General features: G+C 45.1%; 1 protein-coding gene across 1 annotated transcript in view; it reads right to left on the reverse strand.

The window, feature by feature from the left end:
* The window catches only part of LOC137304580 (thrombospondin type-1 domain-containing protein 4-like), a 99543-nt gene that overhangs the window by 59853 nt on the left and 13027 nt on the right, over positions 1-26663 (reverse strand). The window contains exons 3-4 of the mRNA XM_067973226.1: positions 14690-14732; positions 10740-10944 (exon numbers count right to left, since the gene is read on the reverse strand). Coding sequence (XP_067829327.1) covers positions 10740-10944; positions 14690-14732 — 248 coding nt within the window. The remainder of the gene's footprint in view (positions 1-10739; positions 10945-14689; positions 14733-26663) is intronic.

The following is a 26663-nucleotide window of genomic DNA, read 5'->3' on the forward strand; positions in this document are numbered from 1 at the left end:
CAGTCAACTATGTAGTGTGGGACTGGTGTCACATGCAGGCCAGCCCAGGTGTGGGGGAGGGCAGGTTCCCTACCGTTAAGGTCATTAGTGAGCCAAATGGGTTTTTATGACAGTTTTCATGGTAATTTTTCTGGTGCTAGCCTAAAATTTACTAGATTTTTCGGGGGTGAAATTGAGCCGTTTAGCATCCGTTTTGTAGGCGCTACGTGGACACCTAAGTCCCGAAAATGGCAACCGAGATGTGTGCACACACCTGATGGGGAGAGTGCAGGACGCCATCTTGGCAAAGGAGTTTGCGCAGGTGCACCTAACGACCATCGGCAGCAGGGAGATTATGACGCAAATCAGCGTGCAACGCTGGTTTGAAGCAATTGCGTAACACAGGACTCTGTGCTCTACGGGCTGTTCCCGGGGACGCACACCGAGACGGACACCAACTGCTGCTGGAAGACCATCAACTCAGTGAAAGACACCCTTTGGTCTGCCCGAAACTTGCTGGTCTTCCAGTGCAAGGATCTGTCCTCGACCGAGTGTTGCAGACTGGCACATTCCAAGATCCAGGACTACGTGCTCAAGGACACACTGAGGCTGGATGCGGCCGCCGCAAAGGCTCTGTGGGGAAAGACAACCATTTAAGCCTTCCTGCCATTGTATACTGAGGGGCTGCAATCAGGAAAAGCCCCCCCCCTCACCCCGGGCAGAATGTAAAATTCAAATTGATGTAATGTACCTGTAATAAATCGGTAATCAATAATCTGTATTGAGTGTATTGCAATGAGGCACCCTAGAGTGTCATGAACTGTAATTATGTACAATGTGTTCATTGAACTGCACTTGATGTAACCTGCAAATTGTATAATCTGTATTGTGTACGTTTGGAATGTGATATGACAATTGTATTGTATGTATTGCTGCAAATTTTATGAATAAAGTATATTTTATGAAAAAAAATTGGTGACATTTTGGAACTCCACACTCCACCCAATGCTCTGTCTTAACCTCGCACAGCTGAACACGATATTAGATGGCATGAAGGACCCCCCCCCCCACCCCACCATCGCTATTTAAAGGGATCATGAAGTACTTATAGGTTAGTTGCTGGATTATTTATTCTGGCTGCTGGTTCAATTATATGTGTTTTTGGATGTATCCTATACTTGGCTAAAGTTTCAATATTCTATACAGAGTAGTCTTGCTGGTCTTGCAGTGCTTTTAGTGGCATTTAAAATATAGGGCTGAGAAAAGTTGCTTCCAGACATGGGTGGTAGGGCTTCCTCTGGGAATTGAACATGACTGGGAGAAGGAAGAGAGGCCACGCAGAGCAGGGCAAGCTGCTGGAAGATGGAGAAGGAGGAGGAGCAGGGCACTCAGCATGAGGCCATATCAGCGGAGGGTCTTCAGGGACCAATTCTCTTGCCTCAACTTCAGCGACGATCAGTGTAGCAGACGTCTTCAGTTCATTAAAGAGGTTTTGACTGAAATTTGTCAGCTGCTGCAGCCACAACTGCAGCCTCAAAGCAGGGCAAGGACAGCAGTGCCTGCGGCTGTCAAGGGCAATCTTGGCTCTTAATTTTTATGCCTCTGGCTCCTTTCAGGCTGGTGCTGGAGGTGGAAGCAACACCTCGCAGTTTGCAGTGCTCTGCAGCATAAGGGAAGGCACTGAGGTTCTCTATGCAATGACAAACAGATTCATCTCATTCTCTCTTGCCAGAGACAAGCAGGAGGAGCAAGCATGAGGTTTTGCTCGCGTTGCAGGTTTCCCCATGGTACAGGATGCCATTGACTGCATGCATATTGCCATGCCTGCTCCTCATCTGAACTCGGCCATATTCATGAACAGAAAGGGGTTCCACTCCCTCAATGTGCAGTTGGTGTGCGACCACACGCAGCACATCATGCAGCAGACATCATTACTTCATCCTGTGGCAGTCCTTCAACCAGCATGGCAAGTCAAAGGCTGGCTACTGGGTGACAAGGGTTATCCCCTTATGACAGGGCTCATGACTCTGGTCAGGGACGCACACACATGTGCACAACTGGAATACAACGACAGCCATGCTGCCGCAAGGAACATCATTGAGCTCACCATAGGCATCCTCAAGCAATGCTTCCACTGCCTGGACCGCTCTGGAGGAGCCCTGCAGTACTTAGCTGAATGGGTATCAAGATTTGTCATTGTACGCTGCATGCTGCACAACCTGGCCATTATGAGGGGACAGCCCTTGCCACCGCCTATCAGGCGAGAACCTGAAGAGGAGGAAGAGGCGGAGGCGGAGGAGGAGGAACAGGCAGAGGAGGAAGTGGAGGAAGAGGAAGGGAGGCTACAACGTAGACAAGCCCTTTCTGCCAGGACTCTGCGTGATCAGATTATTAATGAGCGATACCAGTAACCTTAACTACACCTCCCCATTCACCAGCAGTCCCACACCCCTTACCTTTCCTCTCTCACATGACCATCAAATCATCCTCCATGCGATTACACATTGGTTCCTCCCTCAGCTCACCGCATAAATAAAAACCACCACCAAATGCAAATTCAAATGACATTTAAAAATGAATACATGAAATTATGCAAAGTGAGACTATTCACCCTTGTGCACTCCCTCAGTACCTGCCTTTCATGTGCCTTTACCTTTCCTAGTGCTCCTACGAGGTGCATCCCCAATGGCTGGAGCATGGGTGGTGGAAGGCTGATCACCTTCAATTGAGGAGCGTGCAGATGGCCTTGGAGGACGACCTCGAGCAGCTCTGGGCCCAGAGGGCCCGGCTCCAGACTGCACCATCTCAGCATGGGCTCGAGCAGTGTGGCTAGTAGGCAACAGCAAGGGCACTGGCGGAGTGGAGGGGTGGGAGCAGGAATACTGTCATTCTGAGAGAGAACAGCAGGTTCATCTTCCATGGCTCCACTGCCACTCGCATGGGGTGGTGCCTCAGCACTCCTGGTGATCTGTTGGAGAGCAGATTACTGGACTGCTATCATATCCTGGAAGCCCCTTTCAACAGTGGTACCCAGAGCCACAATATCAGCAGTGTGAGCTCCTAATGCAGCAGTCAGACCTTTGATGGAAGATGTTTGTGCTGCAATGGAAACTGTGACATCGGTCATCAGACGCTGCATCATGGTGGGTTAACAGGTATACTGATGGAGGTTACCACCAGTTCCATGTTGGAAAGGATGGGCTCCAAGCTCTGCACAAAGGCCTGTGCCAAGTTGGAGCTGGACTCCTCCATGCCCCTTGACATAGTGCGCATGCTTTCTGGCAGGCCTTCCAGTGCACCAAGCATGTGGTGGTGTACACCCATCAGCCGCTTTCTGTAGCCTGGCCCATCGAAGTCATCATCTGACTCCTCGGCAGCAGAACTAGCATGCAAACTAGCTCACTGGCGAGCTGGCACCTGCGGTATCCTTTCCCACTGCCCTGGCTCCTGCGCACTTGTGCCCAGTGTCTCACCGCGTGCAGATCCCTCCTCTATCCTAGCCTCTAAAGTACTCGCAGTGTCAGTCTCTGAGCTGGTGGTTGCGAGTGTAAGATCAAGTGACGGTCTCTCTTCCTCATCACTGTCTTCTTCCTCTGCCTCCTCTGACTGGGAAGACTCCAGTTCTTGAGAATCTGAAATGACAAAGGCACAGGGGTTGAGTTGTGGTGAGGGGAGAGGAGAATGTGAGAAGTGCGTGCTTACAACATCTGCAGCACGTGGGTCAGAAAAGATTGTGGGATGAGGGAGAAGTGAGAAGCGAGAAGGAGGATTAGGTATGCAGTGTCCCTCATTATCGATCCCTCCAGCATTGCCAGTGGCCACGGCCTCAGCGATGGCCCTTCCCAGGATGGCCAGCACTGTCTCCTCCATGGGGGTTAAAACACGTAGGCGTGCCTGTCCTCCTCCAGTTCTTTCTTGCTGCCTCCAGTTATGCGCCACCTTCTCCTGCAAGAAAGAGGGAAGTGTGTCAGTGAGTGTCCTGCAAGATGTTTGGGTAATGTGGCTGTCATGGTTACCAGCGTGTGTGAACTGTGAGTTGTGGTATGAGGCTTGCAACAGTGTGCGAGGGTAAGATAAAGCATATGATTTGAATGGTTGAGTACTCATTGAAAGAGATTGTTGGTAGGTGGGTGATGTAGTGCATTGAGCAGTGGATGATGCCAGTGGTGCAGTTGGTAGGAGATGCCATTTGAAACTTGAACTCACTCACCTTGACAACTCATGTTAAATTGGTGAACCTCTTCCTGCACTGCATCCATGTTCTTGGCGCTATCCTCCTGGCATTTACCTCCTCTGCTATTTCCTCCCACTGCCTCTTGAGCATATGTCTGAAAGACCTCTTGCCTCCCCGCTCCTTCACTTCACCTCTTGCACCAAGGCCTCTATTGCATCATCAGAGTACCTTGGTGCACGCTCTCTCTTGCAGGTGCAGCCATTCTTCAATATATATTGTAGCACAGGTTCACTTCACAATTGACTTCCACCACTTCTTGCAGCCACTGTGCACCTCCCCTTTAAGACGTGCAGGCTGCCTTTAAGAAGCGTGAGCCACTCGCGATATCGGGGCCGCCTGCTGATGCAAGCAGCCAATCAACAGCGCAGGTAGTGCTGGCGGCAAGCAGCAATCATGTAGAACTGCAGGCAGCACGGAATGTTACGAGTTGCCTACATTGCAACCAACAGGCACGGGTTAATTACGTACTGCGATCCCAGCGCCCGTTTTCGGTGGTTATCTAATTTAACACCCACAGAATATAGAATTCAATTTCACAACTTGCCATGGTGGGATTTGAACTCTCAATCTCTAAATTGCTAGCTTAGTACCATAACCACTACACTAATGTATCCCATAATGACTTGTTATCTCTGCACCCATCACTGTATCAGGGGTCTGGGCTTAAAGACTTCATCACAACTACCTGGACACGTCAGAGGGGACCTACATTTGCTCCTTTTGTTTCACAAGAGGCCGCTGTCATAGATATGCCATACCCTGCAGTCTGATCTGGTCAAAGGTAATTATGTTTGGGTCATGTGAACTATGTCCAATAACAAAATAATGTATACAAAGGTAAGTGCAACAATATTGGCACTCCACCTTATATTACTAAACCTCTTCTTTATTTGTTCCCAGGTCCTGTGCATCTGGAAGACTTCATTTACTCTCTCCACAACTTCCATCTAAGCAACTTTAACCTCAGCTTTCATAGGAGGATGGACTTCTGCCCTGAAGAGTGCTACCTTCCTTTGCTGCATCTCTTGGAGCATGAACTCCAACGCATCCTTATTAAATGGGGGAGTTTATCCCAAGTTTCTGCCTGCCCCACAAAATAATTTTAGCAGGTACCTTTTCGGTCCTCTTCTACTGTAACACCAGCTTTTACTGAAGCATCCACAGTGGACGCTCTGCCCAGTAAGTAGTTAAAATGGCATCCGGGTCCTACATACGTCATAGGATCCTGATTTGCATAGATTAACAAGGTTTTCACCTGATTAGGCAGATGCCTCGCCCCCCACCCCCCCCACCCCCAGCAGAAAGCCCTAGGAGAAATCCATAGTGGAACGAGAACAGAGAAGTCACCATCTTCTTTTTAACTACGTTACCACCCAGTTTCTGACAACCAGGGGAATTAAAATCTCTCCCAGTATGTAATGATGAAATGCCTTTGGGAGGAATTCCATTATTTGATTATCCTTGTTGATAAGAACTTTGCATTGACTGGACGTTTTCAACAAAAAAATTAAAAGTCACGCCCAAACATTTTCCTCAGGTACAATGCAGTTTTTTTGGACAGGCCATTCCAAATGAAATGTGGAGACCAGGTCATGATTGGAAGGTTGTGTTTGGAGGCCAGGTCACTGAAAGCAAGATAAACAGAGGCCATGTCACTAAAGGGTAAAACGTGGAAGTGACCGGTTCCCTTGGGCAGTACGTAGCAGAGCAAGCCTACCCGATGAAAGCAATCAGAGGCTCAAACTATTTCCATGGTCGGGCCTCATTTCAATTCTGTTGGCAAGCTGCACGCACTTTTGGAGCAGCTCACTGATGGGGGAGGGTGGGAAATCCAGCGGGTCCTCCACAGAGTCCAGGTAATTCATAGGGAGGGGGGTGATCACTAAGGAGGGCCATGCTCCTCCCGAACACAAAAAATCATTTTAAAACCATATCCGTACCTTTTTCTAAGCAGCCTCCAGTGATCTCTTTAAGGACTGCTGGTTAGGCTGTTCCACGGCAAGTACCAATAAGCAGAGCGTGCGCAGTGCAAGCTCCTCCCATTGCTTCTTCAAAATTGAATCAGGGTCCTTTAGATGATTTGTATGGGCTAATGAGGCTCATTCCTATTCTTGGCGTCGTCTTGGCTGCCCAGTTCAAGGCCCCCACCAAAACAGCGGAGACCCCCATGGTAAGTGCTGCACCGCCATTTTCAATGGGCTACCTCGCCGCTCCCTCCCGATGGGAGGGGGAAGAAAGGGGGGTTATGAAAATCAGCTCCTATAGGTCAGTGTCAAGTGAAGACCAGGCCACTACAGGAAGGCTGACATTGCAGGTAGATCACTTTAGGCAGACTTTAAGTGGATGACAGGATAGCACCAAGTAGAGGCCAGCTCACTGCAGGGAGGAAAGGAATGCAGACCATGTCAATACAGAAAGGGTGTAACTGGAGGCCGGGTCATTGTGGGGATAGTGAGTTGAGGCCAGGTCATCATGAGTGGATTCTGAAGTTGGGTTACTAAAGAGAGGGTTTGAGTGGAGGTCAACGTTTCCCCATGACAGGGAGCCTCATAGACAGATTGTCTCTAGCTGCTGTTAGATGCCTCCTACACATTAGTTTAAGAACAGTGCTGGATCACGTCTCTGAACAGACTGTTTATGTGTAACAACAGCAACAACAACAACTTGCACATATATATAGCTTATGCACATATATATAGCATCTTTAACATAGGCGGAGAGGATATGGGGTCAAAGCTCCAGCTCAGGGCCACAAAGGATTGAAGACAATCGGCTTCAACCAGGCAGGGGATTCGAATGAATTGCAAGGGTACGGAGCTTGTAGCGGAGGCTGAAGGCGATGTGCCTGTCACCATTCTGTCATGCCTTAATAGGATTTCTCATTCTAAATTGAGCTGTCTTGGTCCCTGTCATGGTCCATCTCTACCACCAGGTGGGAACGGCAGAACCTCCACATTCTCTCCCACCACATCACAAGTTACACACCCCCCAACACAGCCTCCCTGCATGGGTGCAGATAAGGTTTTTAAAAATTCTGTTTCAAAGTTTGTAAATTTATATAAAAAAGATAATAATTTCTCTTTTGTACCTTGCTGGACAGTCTCTGTAGGCTGATTTTAACATTGCCTGAAGGCGGAGGTTGGCTCCCGCTGTTTTCCTATGGGTTCCAATCAAAGCCTGCTCTTCTGAGCAGATGAGAGGGACACCTGCCAGAGTCCCCATGGGGTTCTTCTTTAAATATGCAGATCAGGCTACGATGACATCATCAGTAGCCGACTGAATTTTTAACCAGAGCCCTGCTTGGAGAAGTCATTATGGTTCTACCACCAGGCCTACTCGGGGGAGAGCAGCCAGGATCAGAAGAGGTCCAAAAGGTTAATGATTTTTTTACTTCCCTTGTGGGGCCAGGATAAGCAAGGGTGCTCCTCCAGGCCCTATAAACAAAATTTAGGCCCCCCCCTTCCATGGGCTTCCCCTCTCCCTCTGACTGCGAAGCCCTCCTGAACCCCCTCCAAACCACTTAACTGAGTGAAGGGGAATTTTCCTTCGGGTCTCTGGTGGTGGACTCCTGCTGCCCGACATCAAGACTGTCACAGCCTATGCAGCTGAGGCCCGGGAGGCCGAGGTCCGGACAATTTATCATCCACCTCAGCCCCCGCCCGCACGACTCCCACCCAGGTTAAAATCATGGCGATGTACATTCTTGCTGCTTTCCACCACTGCTGATTGGCCACTCCGTACAATCACAGAATGGATACAGCACAGGAGGAGGCCATTCGGCCCATGCCAGCTCTTTGTAAGAACAATCCAGTTAGTCCCATTCCCCCACTCTTTCCCCGTAGCCTTGCAAATTTTTTCCCTTCAAGTATTTATCCAATTCATTTTTGAAAGTTACGATTGAATCTGCGTCCACCACCTTTTCAGGCAGCGCATTCCAGATCATAACTACTCGCTGCGTAAAAAAGTTTTTCCTCATGTTAATCACCTTAAATCTGTGTCCTCTGGATCTTGACCGTTCCGTCAATGGGAAGCCGTGTGCCAGCTTTTGGTATCCTTCACCCTCTTTTCTGCTATCAACCTCCTGTGTCCATTCCTGATTCCTCCCCAGCCCATTCTCCACTACTGTCTCCCCTGTCGGTCCGCCACTCGAGAGTGCAGTCTCGATATTCTGTTCCCAATTGCTCCCTGCCCCCACTAGTTGGACAACAACCGCCTCCAATTCACCATCTCCATTTCGGGCCTGGGCCTCAGGACTCCTGTTTCCTGTTGTTTTCTGTTTACGTCGCAGGACTGCATTTCCTAGTCTGAGATTGGACATTTCTTTTCTGTACCAGTTCTATCTGCACTGATATCTAAATTGAGTGAGTGACAGAGAGGCATATTAGGGGGGCAAGGGACAAATCAGGAGGATAGAGGTGATTAATGAGTGGGTAAAAGGGAGTTAGGTTATCCTAAAGCAGTACAACAAAATGTTAGGAAGCAAGGGCACATGGCGATGTTAGGGATCTAAGTGCAATATTAGGGTCACAGTTAATAAAGACACAATTTTGACATTGTGGGAGAATAGATAATGGCTATGAAGAGGGCCAATAGGGTGAGAGATATTCTACCCAGTGAGGGAGGACCATGTTATGCGTTCAGCAGGATGTTAGAGGCTATATTAGGACACGAAGAGGAGAGGGTAATATTAAGGGGGCAAGGGGTAAGTTGTGCAGCACATACATATAACAGGCAGACAGGGCAAGTTGGCAATAACAGATTATCAGGTCACTATCTCAGTGCTGTTTGTGGGATCTTGCTGTGCGCAAATTGGCTGCCACATTACCTATATTACAACAGTGACTACACTTCAAAAGTACTTCATTGGCTGTAAAGCACTTTGGGATGTCCTGAGGTCGTGAAAGGTGCTGTATCAATGTAAGTCTTTCTTTCTTTATGTACTTGAACAGGAAAAATTTGCAGTGCTGTGGGGAAAGAGCAGGGGAGTGGTACTAATTGGACAACAGCTCTTACAAAGAGCTGGCACAGGCATCATGGGCCGAATGGCCTCCTTCTGTGCTGTATGATTCTATGGCCTCGATTTAAACCACCCCCACCACCCTCCAGGTGGGCGGGGGGGGAGTAGGGGGTTAAAATTTTGGGATCAAGCAACCCAACCCCAATCTGACCCCATATTCGGCCACCATAATATTTATGGTGGCGATTCAGGCCCTGGACAAGGCTCCCACTGAAAGCAGGCCCAATGATGTCATCGACGCCACAACTTATTTTTACCCTCACCACAGTGGGAGTCCCACATTGTCTGCTCAGGCCTCAAAAAGAAGCCTTTGGCCTACCCAGCTCCTATCTCTCATGATGTCCCCCCCCATCCTGATCGCAGCCCCGATCTCTCACGCTCCCGATCGCGGCCCAGATCTCTCACGCTACCCCCCCTCCCCACCTGATCACAGCTCCGATCACTCTCGCTCCCCCCCCCCCCCCCCCCACCGATCGTGGCTCCGATCTCTCATGCTCCCTCCATCCCCCGATCGCTGGCCCGATCTCTCACATTCCAACCCCTCCCGATCGCAGCCCTGACCATTCGTCCCCTATTGACTGCCCGGCACCGTTCCCCGGGCTGCGGCCTCCTTTCGCTAATTTCTGCTCCCGCCCAGCAGCCAGGTGGTCAATCTGGCCTCTCGGGTGGGAGTCTGCAGCGATTCATTTAAATGAGGCCCCGCCATTAACATCGGCAGGGCCTCCATGTCTCAGGCCTTGCCAAGTTCTTTGCCTGTTATGGGTCTCTCCGTCTTCCTCAGAACTTCCGTCTGCCCCTTACAAGGCAAATGTCAAGCGTGGTTAGATAGGTGCGGAGACTCCCTAAGCCTTAGGCTGGAATGGGACCTGGCATAGTATTGGCAGCCCATATGCCAAGAGAATGGAGGTAAGCGGTCTGGACCTCTGATGACCCTTGATTGGACCATTGGTGGATCAGGAGGGGAGCTTGGCAGTGGGACACCAGAGTTTCTGCTAGGGGGGCTGGTAGCAGAGATGCACCTTAAGTGATGCTTGTGCCCACCTGACCCATGCAAATGAGGTACCCTCTCCCTGACCCAGCAAACTGCAGTGAGTCAGTGCTGAAGGTAACTGCCCTGATCATGACTCAAGGAATTTTGGTCCCAATAGGTATAAGAAGCAACAATCAGAGCACCCTGCAATGATATCTGAGGAATGGTCAAGTGAAATAATGCAACAGAGGATTAAAGGGAAAGCAACGTACGAACAACAGGTAAGAAATAAAGGAGTGGACGAGAGCAGCACAGAGCGCTCCAGGACAACTTCAAAGACAGATAAATGACAAACTATATCTTCCAACTCACTGTGAGCAATACCATAGGTGATTAACGAGTGTCAACTTAAAAAGGGTGGGATAGAAAATACTAGCTTCAATTCAAAACTACTCACCGGCCAGTTCCTTTTAACACATTGAGTGGTGCTATCCTGTGATATTTTTACGCTGCCTTTCACCTGTGGTGGGAACACTTACCCAGGTAATTTCTGCTTTTGGTCATCTCTGTCACATTAATTTTGATGGCTCCTTTTGGAATCTCCACTATTTTATGATATCCAACAGTCGGCAGGCTGCGTTTGAAGACCCCAGAAATGACTTTGCAAGCGGTGTTGTCTCCTCCACAAATTCCACATTTATCCATCAGTTTGTCCGACCCCAGGTACCCATCACAGCCGATGTGCTTTATGAAAAAAGAGAAAAGCCGTTTTACAGCTTGGTACTTTCATATATTGATTAATAACTTTGATTCAATGTAATGCCTCTGTAGTCTTGGCTAGGACTGGATTTATGTAGATACTTCATTAACTCCCAATGCTGAACAAGCTGAGCTGTGCATCATACTACTATGGTTACTACTACTGTTATTATTTGCATTTATATAGCGCCTTTTAAGTTAGAACAACATGCCAGGATGTTTCACAGAGGTGCATATTAAAAATATTGGACAAAGAGCAAAATATTAGGAGGCTTGGCCAAAAGCTTGGTCAAAAAGGTGGGTACTAAACGGAACAGGGAGGGGGGAGAGGCAAAGGGAATTAGAGATAGGAAGGAAGGGACAAAAATTTTAAATTTGAGGTGCTGAGGGACTGGGAGCCAATGTAGCAATAAGGGCAGGGGTGATGGGTGAGTGGAACTTCGTGTGGAATAGGATATGAAAGCAGCATTTTGAATGAACTGAAGTTAACGGAGAACAAAGGATAGGAGAGCATTGGAATAATTGAGTCTGGAGGAGATAAAGGCATGGGTGAGGGTTTCAACAGCAGATGGGTTGAGGTTGGGGCAGAAATGGGCGATGTTATGGAGGTGGAAGTAGGCAGTCTTTGTGATGGAGATGATATGGGCTTGGAACCTCAACTTAAAATCAAATAGGACGCTGAAGTTGCAAACAGTCTGGTTCAGCCTGAGACAGTGACCGGGGAGGGGGTTGGAATCAGTAGCAAGGAAATGGAGTTTGTGGCGGGGGCTAAAGATGGTGGCGTTGGTCGTCTCAATGTTTAACTGGAGGAGATTGCAGCTCATCTAAGTGTGGATGTTCGACAAGCAGGCTGACAACACAGAAGCAGTGGATCGGTCGAGAGAGGTGGCGGAGAGATAGAGTTGTGTGATGTCAGCGTACATATGGAAGCTGACCCAATGTCTGCAGATCGTGTCACCAAGGGATAGCATGTAGGTGAGGATGAGGAGGGGACTAAGGATTGATCCTTAGAGATAATGGTGCAAGGGTGGGCAGAGAAGCCATTGCTGGAGATGCTCTGGCTATGATCAAATAGGTAAGTGGGGCCATGCGAGGGCAGTCCCATGGAGTTGGACAATGGAGTAGTGGTATTGGAGGAGGATGGTGTGGTTTACCATGTCAAAGGCTGCAGAGAGGTAGAGGAGGATGAGAAGCAATAAAGCACCACATTCACAGTCACAAAGGATGTCATTTTGACTTGGTTAGGTCCGTTTCGGTGCTATAGTAGGGGTAGAATCCTGATTGGAGAGATTTAAACAGGATTATTAAAACCTGCATTACTAGATCAATATTGTCAGCTTTTGTGCCCTCTCCCACCTTGGTGGTAGAGTCTCAGGAACCCAGTGGAATAAAACCAGAAGGGGTGGGGGTTAGTTTAAAAATTAAAAATCCAGTGATCAATTGCATTACCAGAACCAGAAGAAAGAAATAGAAACATTTTCAACATTTTGGCACTCCCTTCGAAAGCTGTGTGGGCCCCCTAAAGCTGCAGCAAAGAGCCATAGCAAAATTCCTCCCACCCCTGCTCAGCAAGGTGCTCCCATTCCACCAGAAACAGCACAGGCGCCCACCAGAACATTCAAATTACTCTGTCCTCAGGATTTTGGACAACATTACGAATATTGACAGTAGGCAGGTGGAAGTTCTGCTCCACTGGGCCCCATCGTGCACCGCCCCAGTCCAACCCCTCTCTGCTCTCAGCCTCCTGAATAATTACAGGAGCTCCTGAGGAATTTCAGGGCCTTAGTAGTTAACTGCCCCAGATGGACTACTTCTGTGTTCATTTTATACATTGCACATGGTTGGAATTTTAACAGGGCCACTCAAAACAGTAAATTGGAGCATAGGAACAGGAGTAGCCCATTCAATTAATCGACCCTGCTGTCCCATTTTGTTAGCCAACACCAACAACTTGCATTTATATAACACCTTTAACGGCCTAAAACATCCCAAGGCGCTTCACAGGAGTGATTATTAAACAAAATTTGACATCAAGCCACATAAGGAGATATTAGGATAGGTTGGTCAAAGAGGTAGGTTTTAGGGAGCGTCTTAAAGGAGGAGAGGTAGAGAGGTGCAGAGGTTTAGGGAGGGAATTCTAGCACTTAGGGCCTAGGTGGCTGAAGGCACGCCCGCCAATGGTGGAGTGATGAAAATCGGGGATGCGCAAGAGGCCAGAATTGGAGGAGCGCAGAGATCTCGGAGGGTTGTAGGGCTGGGGGAGGTTACAGAGATAGGGAGGGGGGAGCAAGGCCATGGGGGGATTTGAAAACAAGGATGAGAATTTTAAAATCGAGGCATTGCCATGTCATCTCTACTTCCTTAATCCTAATTCCCAACCCTCTCTCCATTTCCCTTAATATCCTTACTTCCCAAGCAAGTGTCTAGCTCCCTTTTAAACATCTCAATTGATTTAATAGCTATAACCTTTTGGGGCAGTGCCTTCCACATCTTTACAACTCTGCATGAAATTGGTCGTGGGCAATAGCGTAAAATGGGCAGTCGTGAATCGGCAGCCTGTCCGTCATCCATGGAATAGAGAATCGGGTACAGTGTTAAGCGGGTGGCCAATAAAATCGGGCACAGTGTTAAGTGAGCGCCGATTCACTATTGCTTGTTTTACACTACTACTCGTGATGAATTTCATCCACTTTGTGTGAAGAAACATTTTCCACATTTGTTTTAACTGGTTTAGTTTGACTTTTATTATTATGAATGTCCTCTGGTGCTGGATTCTCCAGTTTGTGGGAAGAATATTTCCCAATCTAGCTTGTCAATTCTCTTCATTATTCTGAAGAGTCAGTCAAACACCTATTGACCTCTTCCCCTGGGAATGTAATTCAAGTTTTCCCATACTTCAGTCTCTTCATTAAAAAATGTAATTAGCATTTTAAAAATATTAAAATATTTTAGGCTGTAATGCATCATGTTGGAGCAGCAACGAACATTGATACAGAGTTTCGTTGATCCCAACCTCACAATGACAATATGAGAACTGAACATGGACTGGGCACTTCCCACAGCAGGATACGGACCTTGCTGTGTGCACACTGGCTGCTGCATTTTCCTTCAGTACAACAGTGACTACACTTCAAAAGTACTGCATTGGTTGTAAAGTGCATCGGAACATCCTGAGGTTGTGAAAGGTGCTATATAAATGCAAGTTCTTTCTATTTATACCACTGCTTGTTGGTCCTTCTACTATGCTAAAGGCAGACAACTCTCAGATAGCTGATGCAGAGACTCAAAGGCTTGTGCAGCCTGACCTCATGGTGAATTGGGATGCTGCATGAGGTGGGTGTGAGGATGATTTGTCCTGTTTAGCACTCCAAGGCTCCTTACCCAGAAGATGGCAGTTTACCATGCCTGGCAGAGGCACGGGGGAAAATGGACGCCGAGTAAAAGAAGTGCAACTTGGCAACTGAAGGGAGGAGGTTTAGCAGGTATCCATCGGTTGCTGTCAGCAGGTCAGAGACTAAATCTTCACCCGCCTTAATCATAAGTGATCAAACATTGAACCTTCAACCCTAGATCACCAGGTTCATGTACTGAATTTTCACCTCTAAACCAGTGGAGGTCACACACAGAACAATGAAAACATCAGAAGAAACAGACACAAAATGTTACTGTGAACCAACTTGCAGCTAAAGCGACACTAGGCACTAGGTAAGAGTAAACGAGAGATACCTACCTCTGTGTAACCACTAGTTGCATTTCTCAGCGCTCCATAAATACTGGAGACGTAACAAAGAACAGAGCATGACATATGGTTCCAATATTCAAAAAATGAGTAAGGCACAAACTTCGTAAAGACAGTCCAGTTACCCTAACATTCATAGTGTGAAAAGTGCTTAAGGACATTCTACAGAATGCTATAAATGGGCATTTAAAGAACATAGTCAGCATGGTTTCAGAAGTAATGGGCCTTACAAACTCACTGGAATTGCATGAGGGCATAACTAAGCTAGAGAATGAGGGTGGATTTTCAAAAGACATTTGACCAAGTTCTTTGTATGAGTTTAGTAAGGGAACTTAAAGCTCGTGGAATAATTAACAAATTATCAAGATGGATTGAGAATTGGCTTGGCAACATAAGGTAGAAGGTGATAATTAAGGGATTCGATAGGGTAGATACAGGAAAACGATTTCCTCTGGTGAGGAATCCAGAACAAGGGGGCATAATCTTAAAAATAGAGCTAGGCCATTTAGGAATGAAATCAGGAAGCACTTTTTCACACAAAGGGTAGTGGAAATCTGGAACTCTCTTCCCCCCCAAAAGTCTGCGGATGCTGTGCCAATAGAAATTTTCAAGACTGAGATCGATAGATTTTTGTTAGGTAAGGGTTTCAAGGGATATGGAACAAAAGCAGCTAAATGGAGTTGAGGTTCAGATCTGCCATGACCTAGCTGAATGGCGGAACAGGCTTGAGGGATTGACTGGCCTACTCTTGTTCCTATGATAAATTAAAAATGCACTGAATCATAGAATCATAGAATCATAGAAGTTACAACATGGAAACAGGCCCTTCGGCCCAACATGTCCATGTCGCCCAGTTTATACCACTAAGCTAGTCCCAATTGCCTGCACTTGGCCCATATCCCTCGATACCCATCTTCCCCATGTAACTGTCCAAATGCTTTTTAAAAGACAAAATTGTACCCGCCTCTACTACTGCCTCTGGCAGCTCGTTCCAGACACTCACCACCCTTTGAGTGAAAAAATTGCCCCTCTGGATCCTTTTGTATCTCTCCCCTCTCACCTTAAATCTGTGCCCCCTCGTTATAGACTCCCCTACCTTTGGGAAAAGATTTTGACTATCGACCTTATCTATGCCCCTCATTATTTTATAGACTTCTATAAGATCACCCCTTAACCTCCTACTCTCCAGGGAATAAAGTCCCAGTCTGTCTAACCTCTCCCTGTAAGTCAAACCATCAAGTCCCGGTAGCATCCTAGTAAATCTTTTCTGCACTCTTTCTAGTTTAATAATATCCTTTCTATAATAGGGTGACCAGAACTGTACACAGTACTCCAAGTGTGGCCTCACCAATGCCCTGTACAACTTCAACAAGACATCCCAACTCCTGCATTCAATGTTCTGACCAATGAAACCAAGCATGCTGAATGCCTTCTTCACCACCCTATCCACCTGTGACTCCACTTTCAAGGAGCTATGAATCTGTACTCCTAGATCTCTTTGTTCTATAACTCTCCCCAACGCCCTACCATTAACGGAGTAGGTCCTGGCCCGATTCGATCTACCAAAATGCATCACCTCACATTTATCTAAATTAAACTCCATCTGCCATTCATCGGCCCACTGGCCCAATTTATCAAGATCCCGTTGCAATCCTAGATAACCTTCTTCACTGTCCACAATGCCACCAATCTTGGTGTCATCTGCAAACTTACTAACCATGCCTCCTAAATTCTCATCCAAATCATTAATATAAATAACAAATAACAGCGGACCCAGCACCGATCCCTGAGGCACACCGCTGGACACAGGCATCCAGTTTGAAAAACAACCCTCGACAACCACCCTCTGTCTTCTGTCGTCAAGCCAATTTTGTATCCAATTGGCTACCTCACCTTGGATCCCATGAGATTTAACCTTATGTAACAACCTACCATGCGGTACCTTGTCAAATGCTTTGCTGAAGTCCATGTAGACCACGTCTACTGCACAGCCCTCATCTATCTTCTTGGTTACCCCTTCAAAAAACTCAATCAAATTCGTGAGACATGATTTTCCTCTCACAAAACCATGCTGACTGTTCCTAATTAGTCCCTGCCTCTCCAAATGCCTGTAGATTCTGTCCCTCAGAATACCCTCTAACAACTTACCCACTACAGATGTCAGGCTCACTGGTCTGTAGTTCCCAGGCTTTTCCCTGCCGCCCTTCTTAAACAAAGGCACAACATTTGCTACCCTCCAATCTTCAGGCACCTCACCTGTAGCGGTGGATGATTCAAATATCTCTGCTAGGGGACCCGCAATTTCCTCCCTAACCTCCCATAACGTCCTGGGATACATTTCATCAGGTCCCGGAGATTTATCTACCTTGATGCGCGTTAAGACTTCCAGCACCTCCCTCTCTGTAATATGTACACTCCTCAAGACATCACTATTTATTTCCCCAAGTTCCCTAACATCCATGCCTTTCACTGCCTGGGAAAAAGTAACCAGTGATCTTCCACTGGGACCTCTGCTAATTACAATATTTGTGAATGATATGGAACAGGGTGTCTGTAGTAGTATTATTAAATTTGCTCTGATTCAAAGCACTGTGAGCAGGTCATGAGTGGAAAGGAGAATGAGAACCAATTATGTAGATCAGCTGAAATATGACAAGATACATTTTAATCTGGAGACATATAGAACAGGTAACAGTAAGCACATATTTAGCACAAAAAGGTCCATTGGCATAGACAGAAAAATAAAATAATTTAGAAGTGATCAATGATCATGCTTTGAAGGTATTTGGTCAAACTAGTGCTGTGGGGGAGGACACAATACTCCAGTTGTGGCTGAACCAGTGTTTTATAAAGGTTCATCATAACCTCCTTGTTTTTGTACTCTATGCATCTATTTATAAAGCCCAGGATCCCGTCTGCTTTCTTAACTCTGCCACTTTCAACGATTTATGTACGTATACCTCCAGATCTCTGTTCTGTACCCCTTTTAAAATTGTACATTTTAGTTTCCATTGCCTCTCCTCATTCTTCCTACTAAAATGTATCACTGCACTTTTTTGCGTTAAATTTCATCTGCCACATGGCTGCCCGTTCCACCAGCCTGTCTGCCAGCGTCAGTTGTGGCACTCAACTCAATCAGTAGGCTCAATCGAAGATGTTTAACTAAGGCCTCGTCACCCTTCAGCTCCATGGTATTATTGGAGGAAGAACAGCAAGAGTTCTCCCAATCTGTAGGAACATTTCAGAGAAATGTAAAAATAACAGAGCAGTAATAGTAGGGGACTTCAATTACCCTAATGTAGACTGGAGAAAAAGTAGTGTAAAGGGCAAGGAGGATGAAGAATTTCTAAAATGTGTATAAGAGAACTTTATTAATCAGTATGTTTCTAGCCCAACAAGGAAGAAAGCAGTGCTGGATCTAGATCTGGGGAATGAAGTAGGGCAGGTGGAATATGTTTCAGTGGGAGAACGTCTGGGTAATAGTGATCATAATATAATTAGGTTTAAAGTAGTTATGGAAAGGGACAAAGAAAAATCAACAGTGAAAATACCCAACTGAAAAGGAACCAATTTCAGTGATTTGAGAAGGGAACTTGCACAGGTAGACTGGAAACAAAGATTGGCCAAGAAAACAGTAAATGAGCAATGAGCAGAGATAGTTCGGGTACAAACCAAGCATATTCCCATAAGGAAGAAAGATGCGGCATCCAACGCTAGAGCTCCTTGGATGACAAAGGAAATAGAGGTTAAAATAAAATAGAAAAAGGAGGTTTATGACAAATGTCAGGTACAGAATACAGTAGAAAACTAGGTAGAATACAGAGAATAAAGGGGGAAATTGAATAAGGATATAAGAAGGGCAAAGAGAGAATATGAGAAAAGATTAGCGGGTAATATAAAATGGAACCCAAAAATATTTTATAAACATATACAATGTAAAAGGATAGTTAAAGGAATGGTGGGGCCAATTAGGAACAAAGAAGGAAATCTTCATGTGGAGGTAGAAGGCATGACTGAGATACTGAATGAATACTTTGCATCTGTCCTCACAAAGAAGAGTTAATGTCGCAGCAGAGGAGGAGGGAGTAGAAATATAGGATAGGATAAAAAATAGATAGAAAGGAGGTGCTAAATAGGTTGGCTTCACTCAAAGTTAACAAGTCACCCGGTCCAGATGGGATGCATGTTATGTTGCTGAGGGAAGCAAGGGTGGAGATAGCAGAAGCTCTGACCACAATCTTTCAATCCTCCTTGGATATGAGAGTGGTGCCAGAGGACTGGAGGATTGCAAATGTTACACCCCTATTCAAAAAAGAGAGGGATAAACCTGGTAACTACAGGCCAATCAGTCTAACATCAGTGGTGGGAAAACTTCTAGAGACCACTGTCAATGACAAAATTAATTCTCACTTGGAGAAGCATGGGTTAATAAGGGACAGCCAGCACAGATTTGTTAAAAGCAAATCATGTCTGGCTAACCTGATTGAGTTCTTTGATGAAGAATCAGAGAGGGTTGATGAAGTTAATGCAGTAGATGTTGTAAATATGGACTTTCAAAAGGCATTTGATAAAGTACCACACAACAGACTTATTTGGAAAATAGAAGCACATGGGATTAAAGAGACAATGGTAACTTGGGTACGTAATTGGCTAAAGGATAGGAGACAGAGAATTGTGGTGAACAGATGTTTTTCTGACTGGAGAGAAGTATGCTGTGGGGTCCCCCAGGGATCGGTATTAGGACCAATGCTTTTCTTGTTACATATAAATGAACTGGACTTGGGTATAGGAAGTACAATTTCGAACTTTGCGGATGATACAAAACTTGGCAACTTGGTAGTAAATAGTGAAGAGGATACTAGCAGACTTCAGGAAGATACAGACAGACTGGTGAAATGGGCAGACACATGGCAGATGCAATTTAATGCGGATAAGTGTGAAGTGATGCACTTGGGAGGAACAACATGGAGAGGCAGTATAATCTAAATGGTACTATTCTGAGGGGGATGCAAGAGCAGAGGGACCTGTGGTGGATATTCACAAATCTTTGAAGGTGGCAGGGCAAGTTGATAAGGTGGCTTTGTAAACAGGGACATTGAATACAAAAACATGGAAGTCATGCTAAACCTTTACAAATCACTGATTAGGCCTCAGCTGGAGTATTGTGTACAATTCTGGGCATCACATTTTAGGAAGGATATCAAGGCCTTGGAGAGGATACAGAGGAGGTTTACCAGGATTATAGCAGGAGAATTCTCCTGAATAACATTTATCCCTCAACCAACATCACTAAAACAGATTACTTGGTCATTTATCTCATTGCTGTTTGTGGGACCTTTCTGTGTGCAAATTGGCTGTCGCATTTCCCTATGTTACAACGGTGACCACATTTCAAAAGTACTTCATTGGTTGTGAAGCGCTTTGGGATGTCCTGAGGTTGTGAAAGGTGCTATATAAATGAAAGTTCTTTGTTCTTTTTCTATATACAGAACATAAGCAGTAGTGCATGGCACTGGAAGCCCCAGAGAGAATAAACGACAAAAAAATAAACAAGTAGTGAAAGGCGCTTTAGAAATGCAAGTTTTTTTTTCTTTTCCCACTTACAACTACACTTTCTAACTCCCAAATACTGCAACTCCATGGTTTGAGTCTCTCTAATCAGGCTTCTACCTCTGTCACAGCACGAATCAAAGTCAAAATAACATCCTCTGAGACTGTGACCATTGTGCAATATTTCTTCTAGTCCATCTCGATCTTCCTGCAGCCTTTACACCATCTTATTCCAATGCCTCTCCTCTGTTGTCCAGCTCAGTAGGATGACTTTGCTTGGTTCCACTCTTACCTTTCCAATCGTAGCCGGAGCATCTCCAGAAATGTCTTCTCTTCTCACTCCTGCATTATTCCCTTTGGAGTCCCCCAAGGATCTATCCTTGACTCCTCCTGTTCGTCGTTTACATGCTGCCCCTCGGTGACATCATCAAAGACATGGCATTAGGTCCCACGTGTATGCTGATGACACCCAGCTCATCCTCTCCACCACCTCTATCACCTCCACTGCCTCTGTGTAGTCAGCCTGTTTGTCCGACATCTAGTCCTGGATGAGCTCCAATTTCTCCCACGTTAAACGTTGAGAAGACCGAAGCCATTCTCTTCAGCCCCATTACAAAATCTGTATCGCCACCGATTCCATCCCCCTCCATGAACATTGTCTCGGGTTCAACCAAACTGTTCCCAACCATGGCATCCTATTTGAGCCCGAGTTGAGCTTCTGACTCCATAACCTCTCCATCACAAAGACTACCTACTTCCACCGCCATAGCACTGCCTGTCTCTGCGCCTGCCTCTGCTGCTGAAACCCACCACATATTTGTCATCTTCAGACTCAGCTATTCCAATGCTCTCCTGGCCTGTCTCCCATCCTCCACCTTCCATAATCTTCAGCTCATCCAAAGCTCTGCTGCCCGTATCCTAAGCAGCATTAAGTCCCACTTACCCATCACCCATGTGCTCACTGATTTACATTGGTGGCTGATCCTTCAATGTCTCCAATTTAAAATTCTCACCCTTGTGCTTAAATCCCCTTAGGGTCTCGCCTCTCCTTATCTCTGTAACCTTCACCATCCGCACAACGCTCCGAGAACTCTACACTGTTGTCGTTCCAACTCTGGCCTCTTGTGCATCTCCCACTCCCTTTGCCTCATCATCAGCGGCTGTGCTTTCAGGTGTCTAGGTCTTAAGGTCTGAATTCCCTTCCTAAATCTCTCCACCTCCCTCTCCTCCGTTAAGACCTTCCTTAAAACTTACCCCTCTGACCAAGTTGTTAGTCATTGCCCCTAATAGTTCCTTCTTTGGCTCAGCGCAATTTTTGTCTAATTATGATTCTGTGAACCACTTTGAGATTTATTTTTTACGTTAAAGGCACTATATAAATGCAGGTTGTTGTTGTTGTAATGCACATGGCCATTGCTTTTTTACTTCAAGGAACGGGCAACCTTTAAACGTTCAAACCTTTTATTTCTTTTTCATGGCTTTCTCAAATTTCGGCCCAGTTCTGGGTAGGACCTTGTGTTGTACCATTATTTCTTCTGTCTGCACCATTTGTGCATTACATATGTTAGAATAAATTTTAAAAATCCAATTTTTAAACAGAATACATTTCGCCTCAACTGATAGCATTTTCCACAACATTCCATGGTTTCTCTCAAAGACTGTACAGTCTGCAGGTGGGAAAATGTAATGTCAAACTCACTGCTGGCCCAATAACTCATATCATTTGTTTCCATTTAGCAAATATTAGATTAGTTACAAATAGCAAGCTGACATTTGATGATGACCCAAGGATGGAACTATTCTGTGATACTGAGCTTCAATAAGGGCTATGCCAGAGTACAGAAAATACACCAGGAGCAATTTTCAACTGCCGCTTGCCCATTTCTTGCCTGGAAAATGGGCACCCCTTTGAAATTCAAGGCTTGCCTGGTTCAATTTTTAGGCAAGCCTTTAAAAGGGTGACAGCAATCCCATCCAAAACAGGTGGGAGGCTGTTTAAATATGCAAATGAGGGTCCAATGTTGGCTGTAGGACCCCAATTACCATTTTCATGTACAAATGGGTGGAGCATGCGTTAGGCCCAGTTACCAGCCTGGGAAATTTTAGGGGGAGTGCTCCTCCAGGCCCCACAAAACTACAGAGACCTGCTGCTGGCCTGTTCTTACCCAACCCCCACTCCTCACCCCCCCCCACCCCCCCACCCCACACCATGGGATCGGATCATCCCCAAAACAGGCCCAACCTGCCAGCCAGCTGCATGCAAAAGCTGGTTGATTTTCAGCCTCACAAAACTGACGAGCAGTGTCCGTTTGGTGCCTACAGCACACCGATTAAATTCAACTGAAGCCCAAATCTGACAGTGGCTTTGGGCAAGCACCATAGACTCAGCGCCAACTTCATGCCTGTTTTGGGACAGTTAAAAATTACTCCACTATGTCAAAATATTCTGAGTGAAACTGAGAATTTTAATGGAATTCCTGTTAAGTTTTATTCAAAATTCTACTTTCATTTGTACTGCTCCCCAAAATCTCTGCTTCTTGAGACGTATATCTGATCTGTGGTTTGACAGGTACTTTTATTTGCATGTTTTTACTTTACTATTGAGGCCTGCATGGAAGTCAAATTAGTTTGAATTTATCACCATTTTAGCAAATAAAATCCACAATGGCAGTTTTTGTTTGCAGTAAAGTCTGGCTTCTATCCCAGACAGCATGTGGCTACGTCAGGTTTTGTGCTGTCTCACTCCTGGTGCTGCTGCAGATAAATAAACACTTACATTTGTTAATTTTCTTTACTCTCGTCCCAAGTTTCCATACTTCGCTGCTGGGCATACTGTGGTTTCTCTCTAAGTGCTGTGTGTCTGCTTTGCTCCTTTTCAGAACCCAGCGGTACAGAGTTGGGAACAAAACACACAGTTTGCAACTTCTCAGGGATGCTTTTTCTGATAATTGAGCAATTTCTTTCCTCAATATTATTAAATGTGTTTATATGCACTACCCTTGTGCTTAAATTGTTTTTCATTTGTCATTTACTGCTTAAGGGCCAAACAACAATTTCATTTTTCTCACGTTATTTTAGAGCAGCTGATACAGTGAGAGGGTTTCACTCTCCCTTAAGCAATGACGGTTTGGCTACACTTTGGCTGACACTCTCGCAATCCTTTGGCCAGACACTATGGAGAATTGGTACCACAAAGAACCAAAAATAAGGACATTAGGGATGGAAATTCAAAATGTACAATACATTCCATACAAGCTAAATTGCTTATTCTCCGGTAAGAGTCTACAGCACAGGGGAGAAGTCCACAAATTGAGCCAAAAACTCAACTGCAAAATATGCAGCATCTTTGATATATGTGATTAACATACATGGGTCATACTACAGACACCAAATTCTTTGGTGGGTTTTCATTAATATAAATGAAAAACTTGCTAACATTGAAATCAGTGATTAATCTCTTTCTAAAGTGTTCTGCTAGAATTATCAGCTGTCTCTCGAATCAAGTAGATTATCTTTTTATTTCCTTTCTCTCTTCAGATTCTGGCAGCACATTTTTTCAAATGTTAGCACTGGGAACTGGGAAGAATGATGCACAAGCTGCCAAATATTAGTGGAGTGAACATGATCCTCGCAAAAGGGCAATGAATGCATAAGAAATTGAAAATGTATTGCAGAATGTTCAGAAATTAGATTTAACGCTGTGTTTGAGGTACCATGTTTACCCAGCATTAAATAAGGATCAAGCCTTCAAGTACTGTTGCCTGAAATGAGAAACAGATGTTTAATGTTGAACATTCAGTCCATAAATGAAAAGGAATCTAGCAAATACTCTACAGTCACTTCAAATTGAAGGTGTTTCACAACTGTAGTGCAGTTTATAATTGAATCAGTCCAAGCAAGCCATTTACATTGCCTCTTGACCACCTCTCCACAACACAGACTCTAAAGTTCCACTTTCCCACAATATTATGACAATCACTTCTCAATCAGAAATTATTTTTATTTGCTCAAACCCCTTGTTACAAATCCAAGTCTGCCATAGACACCTTCTCGGGTTCAGTGGGGTTAATGAGTCCTGCAAGCAGTCTGAGCATCTTCCTTTTATGGGAGTTGACTCACACTGCTATATACTTAGTATCACCCAGTAATGTAACGATATGATCTGGACTGGATCCTCTTGCTCTTTGCGTATATATTTCTTCAATTTCCCCAACAGTGGACTGAGTAATCATTAGGTAAGCTGAGGCTTGATATGAATTATTAGGCTGCTTTATTCCACAATAATGTGAAGATACAGAACCACAGTTACAATCACTTTCACTTATCTCCATCAATACTTGTCTGAGTAATAATAGAAAATAATGGACATTTTATGCTAACCTCCTTCAGTGAGTTGTCTTACTTAATTTAAAAAGAATAACTCCCCTGGATCCTGTCTTATACCCATGGCAGAACCTTCTCTCCCTGCAGCCTCCTATCTTTTCAATCTTCTTGTAGACTTTGCTGCCTGACTGCTTTTGCAGATCTTTTCCTTCAAAGCCTGACCCTAGTGTCAACTTTTAGCCAAACTGAGTACCTCGCCTGCCTGCTCCAAGAGTGGAATCCACTAGCCTATCTTGGCAATGACCCATGCTGAGTTCAAATGAATCTAATTGTCACAGGAGCGATGAGTGTAAATGATCGGTGCAATGTCAACTATCTTTCAGGCAAAAAAAACAGAAAAACCTGTGGCCAATTTCAGGAAAAAACTTGGGAAATTTCTCTCCACCTATTGAAGGCAGCTAAGCTGAGGCAGCAGGTTGTGGATTCAAGCCCCACTCCAGAGACTTGAGCACAAAATCTAGGCTGATACTCCAATGCAGTACTGAGGGAGTGCTGCATTGTTGCAGGTGCTGTCTTTCAGATGAGATGTTAAACCGAGGCACCGTCTGCCCTTTCAGATGGATATAAAAAATACCGTCGCACTATTTGGAGAAAAGCAGGGGAGTTTTCTTGGTGTCCTGATCAATATTTATCCCTCATACAACATCAAGAAAACACATTGTTTGGTTATTACCACATTGCTGTTTGTGGGACCTTGCTGTGCACAAATTGGCAGCTGCGTTTACCTACATTACAACAGTGAGAAAACTTCAAAAGTACTTCATTGACTGTAAAGTGCCTTGAGACTTCCTGAGCTCAGGAAAGAAGTTACTAGAATATAAGGGGATAGAAGTTATGCTACAGCCCTAGTTAGACCACACCTGGAGTACTGTGTTCAGTTCTGGGCACCGCACCTTAGGAAAGATACATTGGCCTTGGAGGGAATGCAGCGTAGATTTACTAGAATGCTACCTGGACTCCAAGGGTTAAATCAAAAGAAGAGATTACACAAACTAGGGTTGTAGTCCCTGGAATTTAGATGATTAAGGGATGATTTGATCAAAGTTTTAAAGATATTAAGGGGAACTGATAGGCTAGATAGAGAGAAACTATTTCCGCTGGTTGGGAAGTCTAGGACTAGGGGCATAGCCTAAAAATTAGAGCCAGGATTTTCAGGAGTGAAGTTAGGAAATACTTCTACATGCAAAGGGTGGTGGAAGTTTGGAACTCACTTCCACAAACGGCAGTTGATGCTAGATCAATTGTTAATTTTAAATCTGAGATTGATAGATTTTTGTTAACCAAAGGTATTAAGGGATCGGTGAGTATATGGGGTTAGGTCACAGATCAGCCATGATCCCACTGAATGGCGGAACAGGCTCGAGGGACTAAATGGCCTACTCCTGATCTTATGTTCCATGGAAGGAAAATCTACCAGCTTCTGTTACTCATGTGCAATCCTGCCCAACAGATTTTCCTTTCATCAGGGTAATGATTAATGCCCAGGCAGTAAAGACAAAAATGTACCCCATAACGTCTGTAAGATAGGACCTTATCTGGGAGTAGTTACTGAGTCTGACAGTAAAACAGACCTGGATTAATATTAATAGAGATGGGGCCTTGGCTGGGAGAAGTCACTCAACCCAACAACACAAAAAACAAAACGCAAAATGGAAATTTCTGAAAATGCTGAATATTCTAATGACCAAGCTCATGAATTTAATTGATGAATGTTAAAATATTGGACAAAGTAAGTCATTGTATTATGTATGAAACTGCTGAACATTTCTGCTTTTCAAACTTTTGTGGCACTGTACTTGGAGAAGAATAATCCTCTATTATAGAGCAAGTACCAGTCTCTCAGGTAGCTCTATTCCAATAAAATATTCACTTGTATTTTTATCTAATTTGTTGAGTATTTTAGTTACATTGTACTTAATAACAAATAATTAATAACCCAAGACTTTGAAATGATTGCTTGCAAACATAACTACAGCTACCTGCATGCTGCAGGATGAGCAGAAGTAGTGTCTTTTTAAATTGCTTTTGGTGT

Source organism: Heptranchias perlo, chromosome 38 (genome assembly GCF_035084215.1).
Source record: "Heptranchias perlo isolate sHepPer1 chromosome 38, sHepPer1.hap1, whole genome shotgun sequence".
Classification (NCBI taxonomy): Eukaryota; Metazoa; Chordata; class Chondrichthyes; order Hexanchiformes; family Hexanchidae; genus Heptranchias; species Heptranchias perlo.